Source organism: Heloderma suspectum, chromosome 2 (genome assembly GCF_057233095.1).
Source record: "Heloderma suspectum isolate Gila_16-S chromosome 2, 16-S_ref, whole genome shotgun sequence".
NCBI classification, from domain to species: domain Eukaryota; kingdom Metazoa; phylum Chordata; class Lepidosauria; order Squamata; family Helodermatidae; genus Heloderma; species Heloderma suspectum.
The window spans coordinates 307,169,201-307,187,186 of record NC_139459.1 but is presented as its reverse complement, the minus strand read 5'-3'; the positions used below and the strand labels follow the sequence as shown (position 1 = coordinate 307,187,186).

The 17,986-nt window shown below is 45.2% G+C and overlaps 1 protein-coding gene across 2 annotated transcripts in view; it reads left to right on the top strand.

Annotated features, from left to right (window-relative positions):
• Nucleotides 1-17,986, top strand: part of UROC1 (urocanate hydratase 1) — an 85,780-nt gene that overhangs the window by 20,996 nt on the left and 46,798 nt on the right. For both annotated transcript variants that reach the window (XM_084840205.1, XM_084840204.1), the window contains 6 exons: nt 1,048-1,178; nt 4,088-4,181; nt 6,337-6,396; nt 11,659-11,787; nt 14,457-14,518; nt 16,951-17,017. In XM_084840205.1, coding sequence (XP_084696331.1) covers nt 1,048-1,178; nt 4,088-4,181; nt 6,337-6,396; nt 11,659-11,787; nt 14,457-14,518; nt 16,951-17,017 — 543 coding nt within the window. The remainder of the gene's footprint in view (nt 1-1,047; nt 1,179-4,087; nt 4,182-6,336; nt 6,397-11,658; nt 11,788-14,456; nt 14,519-16,950; nt 17,018-17,986) is intronic.

Below are 17,986 nucleotides of genomic sequence, written 5' to 3'. Positions count from 1 at the left end.
GTGCCCTCCCCTTGAATGCTGAGACCCATACATACAGCCACACACATTCACACATAACACACACTCTCTCTGAACAGATTTTCCCTGCCTGGGGGAGAAGCTGGAAAGCCTGATGGGAACCCCTGCAGACTGGAGGTTCTCCATCTCTGCCCTATGTGGACTCGTTTTTAAAGAGCTTTGTGGAAAGTGACCCTAAACATCTGCAGAATGATTTTCCGTTACAAGAGGAAAATTGTCTTTTTTATGTCTGTTCAGCCTGGGCATGCTGGGGAAACTCGTATCCTGCCCTTCATCCCTGGCCTGCCTGCCAAGGTTGATGGCAGATGCACGCACTGGCTGAGAGGTATCTTGGAAGAAAGTGACAGGCAGATGGCTGACCTGTCTGTGCAGTGGCAGTGGAGACTATCCTACATGTCAGGTTTTACAGCAGTCCATACATGCACACTAGCAGCAAAAATAACTCGTCTGGATTTTTTTTCTGGCTTTGCAGCCTCTACTTCAGGCAACCTTCCAAGAGGGTGGGCCTGTAAAATTCTGGCTATTTGGTTACTCGATCACATCTAGATATCAAGCACAGAAATTTGTGCTTTCTTTGGCATGGCACCAGGCGCTCTTGCTCCATGAGATTGCTCAGTGCGCAATGAACCTTTGGGGCCATTTCAGCGTGATGGTGAGGTGACAAAGCCGATGGGACAAAGTCCAGGCGTTGGAGCGTTCTGCATTGTTTTGTGCTTGGGATGAAATTATTAGAATGTGCGTTAACTGCAGGTGATTCCTCTTGCTATTCCATCTCCTCTGGAGAATGGGTGCAGCACAGACTCTGTGCCAGGGTATTATCTTGTTTACACAAAAGTTAGAGCGAAAAGATCCCATCCCAAATGCCGTGCTACCTTGTTTGCTGGAGCCTGATACTTATTATGGTTGATGCCCTTGGATACACTTTTAGGATCTGGGCACATTTCCCGTTGAGCCTGATAAAATGCATGTGTTAACCACCCACTTAGCCACAGTTTACATTTACTCTTGCTTCCCCTCCTCTGTTGGCAGCTGGCTGTGAAGAACTCCCTGCGTTATTTTCCACCCAACGTGCATGAAGTACTAGCACCAGAATTTGCCAAAGAACTGAGACTCTATGGACATATCTACATGTACAGGTTCTGTCCCCAAGTGGAGATGCGGTAAGGGTTGGAGGGCGGCATGCTTGGCTGCGTCACAGGGAACAGCCAGTCTCATGCTGGGCCTGGGAGTGAAATACATTCTTCTTTGTTTAGAGACAGGCTAACCAGTGCTGCCCCCAGGTTCTTGACAATGCTTGGGACCCTCAGTGGGGCCCTCCCTCAGCGAGTCCCTCTTTTCACTGCCCTTGTCACCAGCTGCTCTTCCTCCTCCTCCTCCTCATTGCTCCCACTTGCTTGCTCAACAGGCAGAAAGCCAGGGAGTGAGCAGGCCCTGGCTTCTCCTGCTGCTCCTTCTCGCCGCCACCTTTGTCTGGGCCAGAGCGAGCAGCAGGTCAGGTCGCAATGGCAAAGAGGCAGAGCAACTCTATTCCATCTGGTGTGTTCTTATAATACAGGGGCCACAGCTCAATGAAAAAGCATATGCTTTGCATGTAAAAGATCCTGGGTTCAGTCCCTAGCATCTCTTGGTAGGGCTGGAGAAGACCCTTTCCTGAAACCCCCCAAAGCCATTGCTAATTAGTGTAGACGATACTGAGTTAGATGGACCAATAATCTGACTTGGTATAAGGCAGCTTCCTTTTATTTTGCTTCTTTGTGTCTTTCTTATTTATTTATTTAGATGGACCAATAATCTGACTCGGTATAAGGCAGCTTCCTTTTATTTTGCTTCTTTGTGTCTTTCTTATTTATTTATTTAGATGGACCAATAATCTGACTCGGTATAAGGCAGCTTCCTTTTATTTTGCTTCTTTGTGTCTTTCTTATTTATTTATTTAGATGGACCAATAATCTGACTCGGTATAAGGCAGCTTCCTTTTATTTTGCTTCTTTGTGTCTTTCTTATTTATTTATTTAGATGGACCAATAATCTGACTTGGTATAAGGCAGCTTCCTTTTATTTTGCTTCTTTGTGTCTTTCTTATTTATTTATTTAGATGGACCAATAATCTGACTTGGTATAAGGCAGCTTCCTTTTATTTTGCTTCTTTGTGTCTTTCTTTCTTTCTTTCTTTCTTTCTTTCTTTCTTTCTTTCTTTCTTTCTTTCTTTCTTATTTATTTATTTCTATACTGCCCAATAGCTGAAGCTCTCTGGCCAGTTCACCAAAATTATAAGTATCCTGTGTACTAATAGCAAACCTATTCTCCAAGTGCCTATTTTTATGTAGCCAAAATGGCGCCATCCACACACAGGGAGAAGTATCATCAGGTTTGCAGGTTTTACATTTTGCAGAAGTACAAAAAAGCTTTGTAGAAGTACAAAAAAAATCTTTAGAAACTTCCCCCTGCCCCGGAGGGGGAATAATGCTCAGAACAGCCCAATGGGAACTGAGCATGCTCAGTAAGAATGGAATGTTGACTGCTGGGGTAGGGGACCGGGATACCATGGGGAGGAGTAATGGAACAGAGTATCCTGGAAAAGGGCCTGGCTGGAATGCTGAACAGCAGCACTCCATCCAGACTGCAACATTTTATTGTGGGCCCCACTTGTGTTTATATTCTCAGGGCCATTTACAAAAAGAATAAAACAATTCAATTGTAAATGTAAATAAAAAATAGAATATGCTAACCACCAAATTATAAAAGCAGCATAAAATAGCCAGCAGGATTAAAATTGCATCTAAAAAGCACAGAAAAAAAATCTTTGCCTGGCATCAAAAGGAGAATAAAATAGATGTTAGGTTAACTTCTTTGGAGAGAGGATTTCACAACTAGGATGCTACCACTGAAAAGGCCGTCTCTCTAGTAGCCAGCCACCTCACCTCAGATAGCAAGGGCACCTGTGGGAGGCCTTTTTAGGGAGGGTGTCAATTTGTTGTGAGCAAATTCTGGGTTGTTTGTCTGCCAACAACCCAGAGTGTCAGGTTCAGACATCATGATAAACAACCTAGGGACCAAGCATCCCTGCGCTGTTTATCACAGCGGGAGCTCCACCCTGTCTTCTCAATAAACCAGGGTTTGTTAACCATTTATTTATTTATTTATTGCATTTATATCCCGCCTTTTTTCCTCTTGCAAGGCACCCAAGGCAGCCCACTTGCACTCAATGTGAGCCTTAGTCACCTAAAGGCTGCACAAAACATTTGAGCTGTTTTTTACTGTGTTCCAAAGTATGCAATCCTGCTCCGCAGTGTGTATTGCTGCAACTTTGTCTTGGCTGATCAACTTTGTCCATTTATTGGTATAAAACTGCATTTTAAAAATTTAAAATTACTTCCTAGTTTAGCAAGGATTACAAATGTTAATTTTCATCCAAATTGTATAGTTAATGTATTTGTGTCCATGGGGATGAGTCCAGCTGCTATGAGTATTACAGCTGTATATAGTTCAAATGCAGGATCTGACATTGGTCAATTATTATCTGTTTATCTTAGCTGGCTGCCCTAATTTTCCTGCCCTAATAATCTCTGCCTGACTTTCCATATGCAGAAAGAGTCCAGCCATTCAAAATCCATATGCAAATAAAGCAGTTTTTTGTCCAGAAATGTGACATATTGGAACTAATAAGCAAAACCATTGATACACACACATCCTTCACCTCTATAAATCTTGGGTAAAAATGAATATAATTTTGTATCTGATCAGTTTATGCAGTGGGAATGCATTTTGATGGGGACACTCAAAGCTCTGTGAATACTCATAGAAATGTGTGACTTCATTAATCACACGATTAGACCACCTTCTACCAAAAAAGTGACCTACCCTGCAATCCTACACATGTCAACTCAGACGTAAGCCCCATTGAGTTCAACATACTTCCATGTAAGTGTTTATAGGATTGCAGCCCTAATTGACTTTACCATTCAGTTTTATTTGGTTTTTCTTTTTATTTGTGATAAATCCAAATATGCAATTGTAACATGGCTGAGAATAATTATTTCATTCCCCCACCTATATATTTTAATTGCAGAGCTCATCCCATCCATGAATATCCTTGCAAAACCAAACAAGCTGCTGCAATAATGCACATGATTATGAATAACCTTGATCCTGCAGTGGCACAGGTAATGAAACTTCAACACGAGTTTATTCTTCGAAAGGAATCTGATTGTCATGTCAATGGCAATTCATTGGTCTTTGTGAATCATCACATTTCAGTTCTTCTTGGATCGTTCTGAAATGGAGAGAGTGGCTCCTTTTTCTTTGTTTGCACTCATTTTAATTACAGAACTCTTATGCAATATTAGCATGCCACTTTGGAAGTAAAGCATGCGAGCATCAAAATACCCAAGCCAACGGTGGTTGGCTGATGACAGCCTGATGAAGCAGACAATCGGGCATCGGGGTCTATGTCTTCCAGATGCCCATTGACCAAGACAAAATTGCTTAAGAACAGTTCATTAGTTGTCCTTCCCTAGGGCTTCCTTTGGTACCTTTCAATAAGTGCAGTCATGGTTGTGTATTCACACTTGCACTGTATTTCAGCTGGAATTACCATCAGAGGTACCCGTTTTGCTCTAATGTCCAGTGGTGGGGGTTTTGTTTTTTTGAAAAAGTTTATTAATTAAGAAACACAGACAATGACAAACAATACATACAGACCTGGTTCACAGGTCATGACAAGTCACAGTGGATTGTCAGCCTTCATAGAATCATAGGGTTGGAAGGGGCCTGCAAGACCAATGAGTGCAACCCCCTGCTCCATGCAGGAAGCCTGATTCCCAGGTGGTCTCTGATCCAAGTACTAACCGGGGCTGACCCTGCTTAGCTGCTGAGATCAGATGAGATCGTGCCCACACAGACCTAGAGTGGCTTGTTGTGTTATGCATGGGGCTACGCACAAGCCACCCTGAGAACTCATGGCTTATTACTGGGTTGTTCAGGGTGGCTTGTTTTCAGGGTGGGTTGTTGTGACATCTGAACCCTACAATGTGGGTTCTACATGGCTTGTTGTAGGAATGGCCAAACTCACCCCTGTCTGCACTGTGCGCCATTCACTGGATCCCTGCCACCTCTCCACCCCTGCTTGCCACACATTGTGAGCCCCTGGGCTGTCTGCGAGGGCCTGATGAGTGGAGTGCAGGCACATTTCAACCGGCAGGTCATTTCACAACTGAGGGGTGGCAAAGGAGAAGGTCCTCTTGCATGTGGCTGCCAGTCTCACATTAGGCAGCTGCAGCAGAGAGCCCTTAGAGGACCTTAGGGGGCGGACTGGGATGTAGGGGAGAAGGTGCTCCCTGAGGAACCTTGGACCTAGATCATGTAAGGCTTTAAAGGTAAGAACCAGCACTTCATATTTTTCTTGGAAACAAATTTGCAGCCAGTGTAAAGATTTTAAAACTGGTGTAATATGGTCTCCACGGGATGTCCCAGAGACCAACCTGGCTGCCATATTTTGTACCAGTTGAGGTTTCCGAACTAAATGTAAAGGCAGCCCCAGGTACAGCGCATTGCAGAAATCAAGCCTAGAGGATACCAGCAAGTGCACCACCATTACCAGGTCCACATGTTCCAGGAGTGGGCATAGCTGATGTATCAGCTGAAGTTGATAACAGGCACTTCTCACAGTTGCCACCACCTGGGCTTCAAGCAGCAGATTTTGACCCTTTTGGTGTTCTGTAGCCACTACAGACACCCCCCTTGTTTCTGAATTTGGTGGGCTGTGGGGACCACATGTAGCCTACCCCTGTTCTTCCTTCCCAACAATTTCACCCATGAACTTACCATGGAGTCTTACAGTGCAATCCTATACATGTCTACTCAGGAGTATCATAGAATTTTAGGGCCAAAACAGACATTTACATCTGTATCTAGCAGCTATGTCTTTTTTCTCAATTTTACTCTAGACTAGGCACAGGGCTCCCAGCCTGGATCTTAAAAGCCCCGTATACTCCATGCTAGGATCTGGCCCCCTGCAGCCACTCTAGATTAAAAATTTAAAAAGATATACCTGCAAGATATGGATTTAAAATAATGACTGCTTTGGCCCTAAGAGTTGGGAAGTATCCTGGAGTTCATCTAGCCCAGTCCCCTGCAGGAATCTTGAAATTACAGTGTCCCACCCACCCTCTGCTTAAATACCTCCAGCCAAGGAGAGCTTACACCTCCTGAGACTTGAGACAGGAAATAAGAAATACTGAGATCACTTTCAAGGAACTGTTTTGAAAGCTTGTATGGCAGCACTGTTTCCAATGTAATTTTTTTAATGTGTGTTTGCAGTTTCCCCAGGAACTTGTAACTTATGGAGGGAATGGACAAGTCTTCAGCAACTGGGCACAGGTAATATGTTGTTGATACATTCGCTACCACAAATTGTGTGAGAAACCTGACCGTACTCGTGTTTCACCCATCTTGTACCCATTCCACTCAGGTAAAGTTTGGTAAGTTGCGCTGACTCTCAGGGTGTGTCTAGGTTAAGCAAAACCCCCGCATCCTTACCAAGGCTTTTTGCTTTTGGTTTCTTTGTGGGATTAGGATGGACTTCTTTACACAGCAGACACATGGTTTGCATAGAGGAAACACCTCCCTCTCTCCCTGGCATGTAGTAGCGGGGGTGGAGAGTCTTGTTTTCGTCACTTAACTAGTGCTGTTCCATTTCCTTGCAGCCCCCAGGAAAGCTACAACTTACTTCTGAGTATACATAAGATTGTGCAGTAAGTCTGCAATTCTAGACACATTTACTTCTGAGTAGGCATATGATTTCTCTGTAAGTCTGTAACCCTAGGCACACTTACTTGGGAGTAAGCCCCATTGAACTTAATGGGGTGCTCTGAATCAACAGAGGACATTGATTCTGAGCTTGTGGGGTGGAGGAACAGATCTAATCCTGGGCCTAGATGGAGATGCTTGCAGTGGGGTGAATGTGCAGAGGGCTGTTGGGAAGATGAAGTGGTTGGGAAAGGCTCCAGCCTGGCCTTTTAAGGGGGAGGTTGGAGTCCTCCCTGCCAGCGATCAACTCATGATGAGTAAGCAGCACTTCCATCCTGCTGATTTATTTGGCAGACTGGGATACAGTGAGAGATGTTCTTAGCTGATACAGTATGGGCTCCTGTAAAGAGCAGCCAAAGAAGGTTCTAATAAGAGGAGAGACAAAAATCAAGGTCCTTCAGGCAGCCTGTCTCCCTCACACTTTTGAGAACCCTGGTCCTGATCAATGGGGGGCTATGTCTCTTTTGGAGGGTTCGCACAACACGACAATCCACCCTGCAAATAAGCTACTCAGTGTGGGTTATTTTCAGAACAACCCACAGTGCGCCTGACAGACGATTGGGCTCACTATGGGTTGTTTCCCCACTCTTTTCCCCTTGGTCCTCCAGCTGGTATCCCAGTGTCCTGTGTGGCAGAACCTGTCTTGTTTGCCCATCCCATCCTGTCCCCATCCCCACTCCAATTGTGACCCCTTTTCATTCCCTAGCTTAAAACAACCCCGGCTCCTGAAATTTGTGCAAATGGGGCCGTAATATTTTTTGAATTTATTTTTTGGCCCCAGGAATTTGTGCAAATGTGTTCGTAATTTTGATTATGTATTATTATTTTGTCGATCTTTCGCAGTTGTGCAAGCGTGCTCTTACAGCGATCTGATATGTGTGGCCTTGCCTTGTCAGTGCCTTTGTCAGTTTCCGCTGTCAAACGGAACAAGGTGCGCTAGGAAACATACAAGGAAATCTACAAGATGAAATTGTATATGGGCTAATTTGCATGCCGTTGACAGTGACAGGTCAGAAAAGCAAGTGCACCAAAAAGGGGGTGGGGACAAGACTGGCCACTTAGCATGGTGATCCTCTGGGTTTTATGTGTCAGTGTCCTGCTTTCATTCCACACTTCCCCCGGAACCAGCTACTCCAGAAAAGGGTGATCTAGGGCCCCCCACTTTTTTTGTGGCTCCCATTCACAGTGACCGCATCAGTAACTGCTTTGAAGGGAGCTGCAAAAGGGGTGTGTGTGGTTTGTTCATGAAAAATAAGCCACCCTCCAGGAAGGAGTCTGCGTTTGGACAACACAACAACCCACCATGGCTTGTTACCCCCGATGGGCTGTCATGTCATGCGAACCCAGTCATAGTCTCAATTGTGCAGCAAATGGTCTTGTCCAAGAAGGAAGGGATTCAGATCCCTGGCAATTCATTTCCATGATGGTGTGTGTGGGATGCACTAGGAATTAGATGCCGCCAATTTGAAAACTTGCTTCTAAGATGGATTCTGGAGAACAGAAGACTGAGGGCAGACATGATAGCACTCATGAAGGACTGTCACTTAGAAGAAAGCAAAGACTTGTTCTCTGCTGCCCCAGAGAATTGGACTAGGTCAAATTGGCTTAAGTTACAGGAGTGTAGAATCCAGCTGAACGCTAGAAGAAGTGTCTTGATGGTGAGAGATGTTCTACAATGGAACCAATGGAGATCTTCAAGAAGCTAGATTACCTGCAGCAAGCAAGGTGTTGCATTAATGGCCTATAAGGCCTCTTCCAATTTTCTGATTTTAAGATTCTAATTCCCCACAGTTCTACTATTAGCTAGGACTTACCAGGGTTCTGTTCTAAATATTTTAAAACAAATTTAAATAATAAAGCAGATGGGTGTGCCTCTGAGCAGGTGCAGGGTGCACTTGGCTCATCATTAAATAAACACAATAATTCCCTACCCCGTCTGGAATTAGGACTCCCGGGTTCCCATGCACAGTGGAGCCCTCTCAGTTTTCTTCCTTGAAATAGTCACTGTGCTTCTTAAAGATATATGCAGAACATGCTTTTGTACCTAGTGTGCCTAACGTTCTTCAGGGCATGTGTACTGGGCTGCAGAGTGAAATACAGACAACACAACATTTGGAAACTTGCTATCTCTTCTTTTGCTCCAGCAGCCTTGTCCAACTTAGATATGACTGTGTTATCGAACAAGAGTTTCACAGCGGAGCAAACAATACGTCTTTGTCACTGGTTACTTAAGAATAGCAATTGGATGAATGATTTTCTTTAGCTGTGATAAGGACAGTTTGTTCTCAGTGTCTGGTGTCATGAAAAAGCGACTGTAGAAAAAGATGTTTGGTTGTAGCAAAACTATGTCTCAGAATGTTATTTCTGGTGTGTGTTATCAACGTTGTCTCTTCCTTTTTTCTAAGTGAGTTACTGAAGAGCATCAATCTGTATTTATCTTGGGATACAAATTTTTCTGCCAGTCTTAGAGAAAGAGGGCCTTGGGTCCAATGGAGGCTGGTGGCTCTGATTTCGGTGGGGCTGTGAATCCATTCTGGGTTTCAGTCAGAACCAGCCAGAACTCTAAAGGAGCTATCTAAGGAACTGAACTCTATCCCCAAAATAGGTCAGACACCAGCCTCCACTGCTTGGGCTATTTTTTAATTGAAGAAGTTGGGGTGGGACTTTCTTTACATGCGTTCATCTATTTTCTTCATTAATAACCCTCAATGCTTGATGTGTCTGAAATCAACATACATTATTTTAAAACATTTCTGTTAATAGTGTAGCCTAAGGTGCCCAGGGCAGTGTACAAGATTATCTCCTGACTCCCATTTTATCTTCACAACAGGCCTATGAGGTAGGTTAGGCTGTGAGATAGTGGCTTTCTTCACACAGAGCTTTTATCCTGCAATTGAGGTTGCTCCTTCACGGAAGTTTGCGGGCTCTTTGCATGATGCTGTGAACCTCCAAAGTGTCTCCTGCACTAAATGCCCTTTGTTCTGTTTTTAAATAGATCGCAGATAATGAGCTATCAAATTACCCCATTGTATTCCGCTTGAGTTCCCTCTGTGAAAAGAGGAAAAGCTGCAAGAAGAGGAATGAGATCAATGAAAGATAATGGAAGACTCAGATATGGGGAGAAGGAGGGGGAAAGGAGATAGGGGGAAGGGAAGCAGGTGAAAAGGGGAGTTGTTGTGATCCTGCATTTAAAACGGAAGCAAAAAACCCCATTTTAAATGCAGGATTTTAGGCTGGTGTAGAGATGCCCAGTGACTGTGGTCCAGGATTACCCAGTGAGCTTCGTGGTGGTGTGGGGATTTGAACCTGGGTCTCTGGGCCAAATTAGACATTGATACATTAATGTGGACTAGTGTAACAGGCTCTAACTGGGACTACCTTTGAAGAGTGTTTTGAAACTTCATCTGGTTCAGAATGCTGAACCAGACTATTGATCAGGGATGGTTAGAGGAAGCATGTGATGCCCATGTTACAACAGCTTCACATATTGGTCTGTTTCCAGGCACAATTCAAAGGGCTAGTTATGATCTACAGAACCCTACATGACTTGAAACCAGGTTATCTGGAAAACCACATTCTCCCATATGAGCCTGCCTGCATTTAAGATCTTTAGGAGAGGCCCCTTTTTTCTGTCCCACCATCAACACCTGAAATATGCTTGGCATGAACTTGAGAGAGGGCCTCTTTGGTGGCTGCTCCAAGGCTCTGAAAAGCCTTGCCATAGGAATTCCATCCAGCTCCTTTTATGGATGGCCTCCCACCAGCAGGCAAAGGCATTTATATTTAGGCAGGACCTTGTTACTGCATGTCCTCCTTCACATGTTTATGCACATCTACACATGTGTACTTGATGGACGCAGAAATATTGAGATCTTTTGCAGAGATGTGGCACGCACATGGGAGATTATGCATTGTCCTCAAAGTGGGGAAATTAACATATATGAAGGTTAAGTTTGAAACATTCAGGTTTTATTGTACCACAGATGTTTGCAGAAAGAAAAGTATTGATTGGAGTTCCATCCCCCCTACCACTAGGCAGGCAGACTGTTCCTAATAAAGGTAATAGAGCAAGAGAAGATGGAGACAGGAGTTATGGATTGCCAGACAAAGAGTGGGGAGGGTGCTTGGAAATGGTGAGGCGGTACTTGGAGGTCTTAGTGCAATGGTGTTTCTTGAGTTTCAGTGGCGCAGGGATGGCCACACAGCGCAGAAGGGGCATCTGCTAATTTAGACTTTCTATAATTTATACATTCCCTGCTAAGGTGCATCCTTTTAAACTACTTTATTTAAAAGCAACAAGGTTAACAATGATGTTTTGTATAAAATTACATTCATGTTGCCTACAGTATTGCTTTAAAAACAGAAATTTAGGTGTAGTGCTGGATGTTACACTAGAATTACCTGTGTGTTAGAATATGGTTGTCCCAAATTCAGGGGGAGAGGCCATTGAAAATGCAGCATGGGTGGATGGAAGGCATTGCTAAACTTTTACCCAGCCCTCATGTTTCCTCCAAAACCACTTCTCCTTAAGTAGTTTTCTCCCCAGTGGTAGTTTCTTCCAGTTTCACAGCTTCACCATGAGTAAAAAATGGCTGGTGTGAAACAGTTTCAGGGCAAAAGCATTGGGGAGGGGATATTCATCATCCCCTTCCCACTTGCCAATGCTACATTTTAAATTGTCCCTTTTAAATTGCTATTTTATAGGAAAATTGGTAGTGACCCACTTTTGGTCTTCCACTGTCCTGTCTAGTCTGCCCCTTAAAAGCTTGTAGAATGCTCATTGATATAAGAAGGAAACCAAGTCTGTTTCTCTTCCATTCTTTTCTCTTCCAGTTCTGGCTGGTGATGCACTATTTATCTGAGATGACTGAAGATCAGACATTAGTCATGTACAGTGGACATCCTTTGGGACTCTTCCCTAGCCATCGCAATGCTCCTCGATTAGTTATCACCAACGGCATGGTAAAAGCTACTGCTGTTTTGCTCCCTCTTTGCTGTTCATTCATTATATCCACAATGCTTCCTGCGCTTTACACTGTGCCTTACCTCACTTATCTTGTGTGGGTTGGTGAAGGTCTTCCAATACTTCCTTTCCAGTGATTTAACACTAAACATGCAGGGAGCAGCAGTAGCTATCCCCTTCCCAAGCGTCTACAATGTGGTATGGGATTTTCTGTACCAAGGTCCTCCTTTCCCCTGAGTAGGCTGAACTTTTCCTTGTCAGCCTGCAGCGCCCCTCATTTTCGGGGCAAGTGGGTGGGTGGCCATTACAAGCCGAGCACCGAGGATTCAGGGCTTGCAAGGACGGGATGCATGGCTTGAGCACAGCCAGTTTCCACAAACACTCCTGTGCTGAGAGGCACACAGGATATATAACAAGTGGGGCCTGCAACAAAATGTTGTCAAGAGTTCTATCCCATGCTAGTCCTACTGAGAGTCAACTCATTGAAATGAATGGGACTTAAGTTAGACTAACATTGGAGACAACCCATTGGATACAACCCTATGTATCCTCACCCGCTAACAGGACTCCTATTCATGGTTTCAGCTAGCCAGCCAGCCAGCCATGCCTTCCTCAAAGGTATTTTGGTCTACTGCCATCTCATCCAGTCTCTCTCTTAAAAGCCTTTGTGGTGTAGTGGTTAGAGTGCTGGGCCAGTCGCTGACTCTCAGCCTAACCTGCCTCACAAGGTTGTTGTGAGAATAAAATGGAGAGGAGGAGGATCATGTAAGCCATCTTGGGTTCCTTGCAAGAGGAAAAAGGCAGGATAGAAATGTAATAATAATGATGATGTAATAGTAAATCAATAAAATATAAGCAGTAAGGACAATTCACCCCCTTCCACCCCCTGTTTTTCCATTTTTCTTTTTGAATGCACACTCAACATTCAATGGGTCCTGGAGGCCACTGAACATGCTCAGTCCTCATTGGGCTGGGTGTTTTTTCCCGCGTGATGGTGGTACTCCATTCTCTTTTTAAAAAATGTGTTATACTTCTGTTTACCTTGGAGTTCACTGTGCTCATCCCTCCCTCTTGTTTCTCAGTGGCCCCATTTTGGCTCAGATCCTGTCAGCACTCAGCCACCCACTGGACAACCTTTCAATACGCAATACCAATATTTAAAGTCTTTTCAATATCTGAAATTCTGTCACTGTACAAATCTGACAACCCAACCCTACCTCTGAAAACCTTTCCCTTTCTCCCTTATGACACCCTTTTGTTGGTTGGGAAGCCCTTAGGATGCTGTCTTAGGGCTGTTGATGGCTCTGCCCCTCTCTCTCCTTCTTTCCTGCATTTCCCCAACTCCACAAATCTCTGCATGGTGCTCCTTGTTCCAGTATAGGAGACACTATGCTGACCCTATGCTCTAATGTGGCTGCAGAACCCTTGTTTTAGTTTGCACCTGTTTTCAATACACATCTGGACTTCAAGCTATGCTTCCACAAGCTGAGCCAGTCATGTACATGCTAACATATTGAACTCGGCATCAGCCAGCTTTAGGCATAGTAATAATAATAATAATAATAATAATAATAATAATAATATAAAAAGAGCCCAGCAGCATCATACCTAGGGACGAGGCAAGAATTCATTGAACTTACCTAATTTCACATTTTTGAACAGCTACGTGAACCAAAACTTAGTTATCCTTCAAAAGTTGCACTTCTCTGAATTTTGCAATGGAATTCCCCGACAATTAAAAAAAAAAAATATAGTAGGGGAAATAATGCTCAAAAATACATTGCATTAGGAAAAGTCTCGCAAAAAAGTTGTATGTTAGGTAAAAATGCATACAAGATGCATGCAATAAGAGAAATGTGCACAAAAATGCGTATAAATTTTCCTGCAAACTTAAAAAAAATCCTCAAAGTTTGGGATGATCCAAACGTAAGACTGGAGAAGTTCTCAAAGTTTGAGACAAACTGAATGTAAGACTGGGAAGATGAGAAAAGGAGAGAAACTGAAACTGACAAATTCGTGCATCCCTAATTCAGACCAGAGGTTGATCTGTTTCACTCAGTGGCCAGCCAGATGCCTGTAGGAAGCCCACTCATGCAGGGTTAGCCGCCTCCTGCTGCCCTGCTGCTGCCCTTCAGCACTGAAAAGACTGGGCAGGTTAGTCAAAACACAGAACAGAATAGCATCAGAGAATGGCAGGGTTGGGAGGGGCCTACGAGACCGTCCAGTCCAACCACCCAAGTCCTAATTGCACCCGTGTCATGGGACCCCGTTTTTGAGCCAATGACATCCATGTTGTCTTTCTGTTATTCTTTCCCTGTGCCTAGGAGAAAAGAGAGATGGAGAGAAGTGTCCAGGCATTCCTGAGTATTTTTAAGAGTGTCAGAATTATAACAGGGCCATATTTATTAGCTGCAATTGGAAGTGGATAATTTGCTCTTTCCATGGGTTCTTTCACACTGCAAACATGAGTAAGGTTGATTGGATTTAGCTGGACTGATGGGGTATCTATTCCAACATGGCATTATTCCAAGACCTCCCTCCTGCCCTCCCTCCCTCCCTCTTTCTTTCTCTCTCTCTCTCTCTCTCTCTCTCTCTCTCTCTTTCTTTCTTTCTTTCCCTCCTCCCTGCCCCACCATTTCTATTTTCCTTTTTGTGTGTTTTTGTTTAGGTAATTCCCAACTATTCCTCCAGAGATGAATATGAGCGAATGTTTGCAATGGGGGTTACAATGTAAGTTATCCATCGCCCAAGTTGACTTGAAGGGAGGGGCTGGTCTACGTGAAACACTGAATTTCTATATTTGCATAGAAATATAGACCGAGGGTGCAGCCGTATGACTTCCGCCCTCAATGCTCACAATCCTCCGAACTTGGAAGCTTACAAGCATCCAGTGGGGAATGGAAGGAGCGGCGGGGGCAATTGTTACCTCCCTGTCCTCCTGCTCTGCATTTTTGCTAGACGGGCTTTTTTGCCTGTCAAGCTGGGGCACTTTGGAGGGGGAGGGAAGGAGGCTGGAGAGGCCTCAGTGTCAGGGGTGTTTCTGAGTGCAGGGATTGGGATAGCAGTTCAGATTCTGAAGGATAACCATCAGACATGGGGGATGTGTTTTCCCGGGCTAGTCCAGATATGAGTAGGCCTGTTTCTCAGGTTACAAACATACAGATGGCTGAGCTTGAGGGTCCCTCCTCGCCCCACCCCCCGAGAGGCAGCGAAAAGGAGGTTGACCTAATAGTAGGGTTGGTGGAGAATTTATCCCCGAAACTTTGGGGGGCCGAGCGCCAACGTGTTCGGCCCCCCGAACAAGTTTCGGGGAGAAATTCTCCACACTCCCCCTGCCCCCGCACCCCCCCCGGGACGGGACTTACCTTTGGCGAATGTCCCTCCCGGCGGCGGGTCCGGCCGGCGGTTTGGCGGGTGTTCACCCGGGGCGGGAGCGGCAGCCGGTCTTTCGACCGGCTGCCGCCGCCGCCATTCCAATCAAAGAAAAAAAAAACAAACGCCCCCGTGATAGGCTACATGACGATTAACGTAGCCTATCACGGCTAGATTTGCAAAGTCAGCCGTGATAGGCTACGTTAATCGTCACGTAGCCTATCACGGGTGACTTTAAAAAAAAAAAAAGCGCGTACAGATAGTGGTGGCCCCCATAGGGAGCTGCCATTCCCGTTCCTTATTTGGTCGCTGTAGTCTACATAAAGATTTACGTAGACTACAGCGACCAAATAAGGAACGCGAATGGCGGCTCCCTATGGGGGCCGCCATTAGCGTACGCGTTTTTTTCTTTTTTTTTAAAGTCACCCGTGATAGGCTACGTGACGATTAACGTAGCCTATCACGGCTGACTTTGCAGATCTAGCCGTGATAGGCTACGTTAATCGTCACATAGCCTATCACGGGGGCGTTTTTTTTTTAAAAAAAAACTTTTTAGTTCGCGGCCGGGCGAGGTGAGGCGCCTCCTCCCCGGCCTGAATTTCGGCCGGGCGAGGCGGGAAGCCTCCCCCCCGGCCTGAATTTCGGCTGGGCGAGGCGGGAAGCCTCCCCCCCGGCCTGAACTTCACGGGGGGAGCAGCGATGCGCCTCCCCCCCACCGCGAACAAGCTTCGAGGACAGGTAAGTGACTTTCGTCCATCCCTACCTAATAGATGCCAGGTGCAGAGCAAAGAGAGAGAAGGCAGGGTTGGAACTTAGACAGTCTACCCGATTGGCCTTGCGTGAGAAGCTGCACTTAGAGGCCTCAAGAGAAGAGAAGGACCTTCCCCCATCAAGTTAGGCTAGTGAGACCGCCTCCCTCTTCAAATGGTGGGCAAGTCTCGTAAATTCCATTTGGATCCCCTGAAGGCATTCCTTTGTAGAAGGAGACTTTCTCTGAGAATTTGCATCTGTATGACCCTGTAAAGTAATGGATTAAAAACTGTAGACTGAAGCTGCTTGTCTGTGTATGTTTGGGCACTGAAGTGAAGTGGGGGCTAAGGGAATCTTGACACTCAGGATAGCTCGTAAGCTGACCTCTCCAATCTCTTCCCCTCCCCGCCCACTGGAATGCCCCCTTTACCCCATCTCCAAGGTTGAATTCCTAACCTTGGAGAGGCAGCCAGCATGGTTCTTTCTGCACTGGCAGGGAGGGGGACAGAGCACGGATTCCCAGATCTGAGGTTGGAGCACTGTCTCTGACCTTGGATCCGGAAATCCAAAATATCCTACCCCCCCCAGATGCTGTCTAGGGCCCATAGGATTGCTCTCTAAGGCTGCAACCCTATACCCACTTCCTTGGGAGCAAGCCCTATTAATTCGATGTGACTGACCTTTGAGTAGACATGTATGGGTTTGCACTGTAAGAAGCCATGTGGAGAGAAGGAGAGAAGTGCAGAACTGTGTCAAAGGGTACAGTTAATTGGGGGATATTGCATCACTAGGCCAGCTTTCACCAACTTGGCGCCTTCCAGATGTCTTGAATTACAATCCCCATAATCCTCAGCTAGCCTGGCCAATGGGGATGATGGGAGTCGTAGTCCAATAAATCAAGCAGGCACCAAGTTGGGGAAGGCTGCACTAGGCTAACAAACCAATGGAGTGGCACATTTTTTGCGGAAGCGGGGTGTTCCACATAATATCATCCAGAGTTGACTGCGAGAACTGTGCTGCTTACACACTGCTTTTGACAGGTATGGACAGATGACAGCAGGGAGCTACTGCTACATTGGACCACAGGGAATAGTCCACGGAACTGTGGTAAGTACTGCACTATCTGGCAGAACATATCAATTGTGAAAAAGGGATTATCGATGCACTTCTCACCAAAAATAGAAATGTAATATCTCTTAGCTATTAAAACTGCGGATCTGACCCAGTGCTTTGGTAAAGACAGGATCTAATGACTCGATTCTAAAACAGGTGACTCTGCCATATCTCTGCATCAGGTGCGATGAGATCTTTCAGTCGCTACCAATGCGTAGATGCAGCAGAATTGCCACCTTTGGAGGGAGCAGGGACAGAACGCTCGGATCAATAATTGGGTCCCTCCCTGAAATACGTTTTGCTTCATTGAGACATTTGTATCCTGACTTCTCCCCAAGCAGCTCAAAGGAGTAGTATATATGGGGCTCGGTAGCATTCACCTGTCCAGGTCTGTTTAGCCTCAAAGACAGAATAACATCTGGCTCTTTCACAACATTGCTGAAAGTGAATAGGGCAGTGCTTGTTTTCAGAAAAGAACCGAGTGCCCACAAATCTCAGGCTTGAGATGATTTTCGTTATCCAGGATAAACGTACCCTTCCTGATCCAGAAATGTGTGAGTGCAGTAGAAGCTGCACACCTGCATTCTCGCTGAGTCCCAGTTTTAAAAGTGATTCCAGATATGCAAAAAAGCAAAAAAAAGTGGGTGGGGTGAGGAGATTTCCATGTGGGGCTCTACATGAATAGCATCTTGTTTGAACTGAGTACCTGGCACCAACATGGGCAGCATTAGCAAGCCAGCACAGCATGATCAGGGTCATAGATTCTTGAGTTAGTATCCAAGGTTAGTCCTACAAAGAGTAGACCCATTGAAATGAATGGGACTTAAGTTAGTTGTGACTAACTTAAGTCTCATTCATTTCCAAGGGTCTACTATACATAGGACTAACATTGGATACTACTCTTGGTGTGCTAATGCTGTATTGTCAGGGCCAAAGCAGCCATTACTTTAAATCCATATCTAG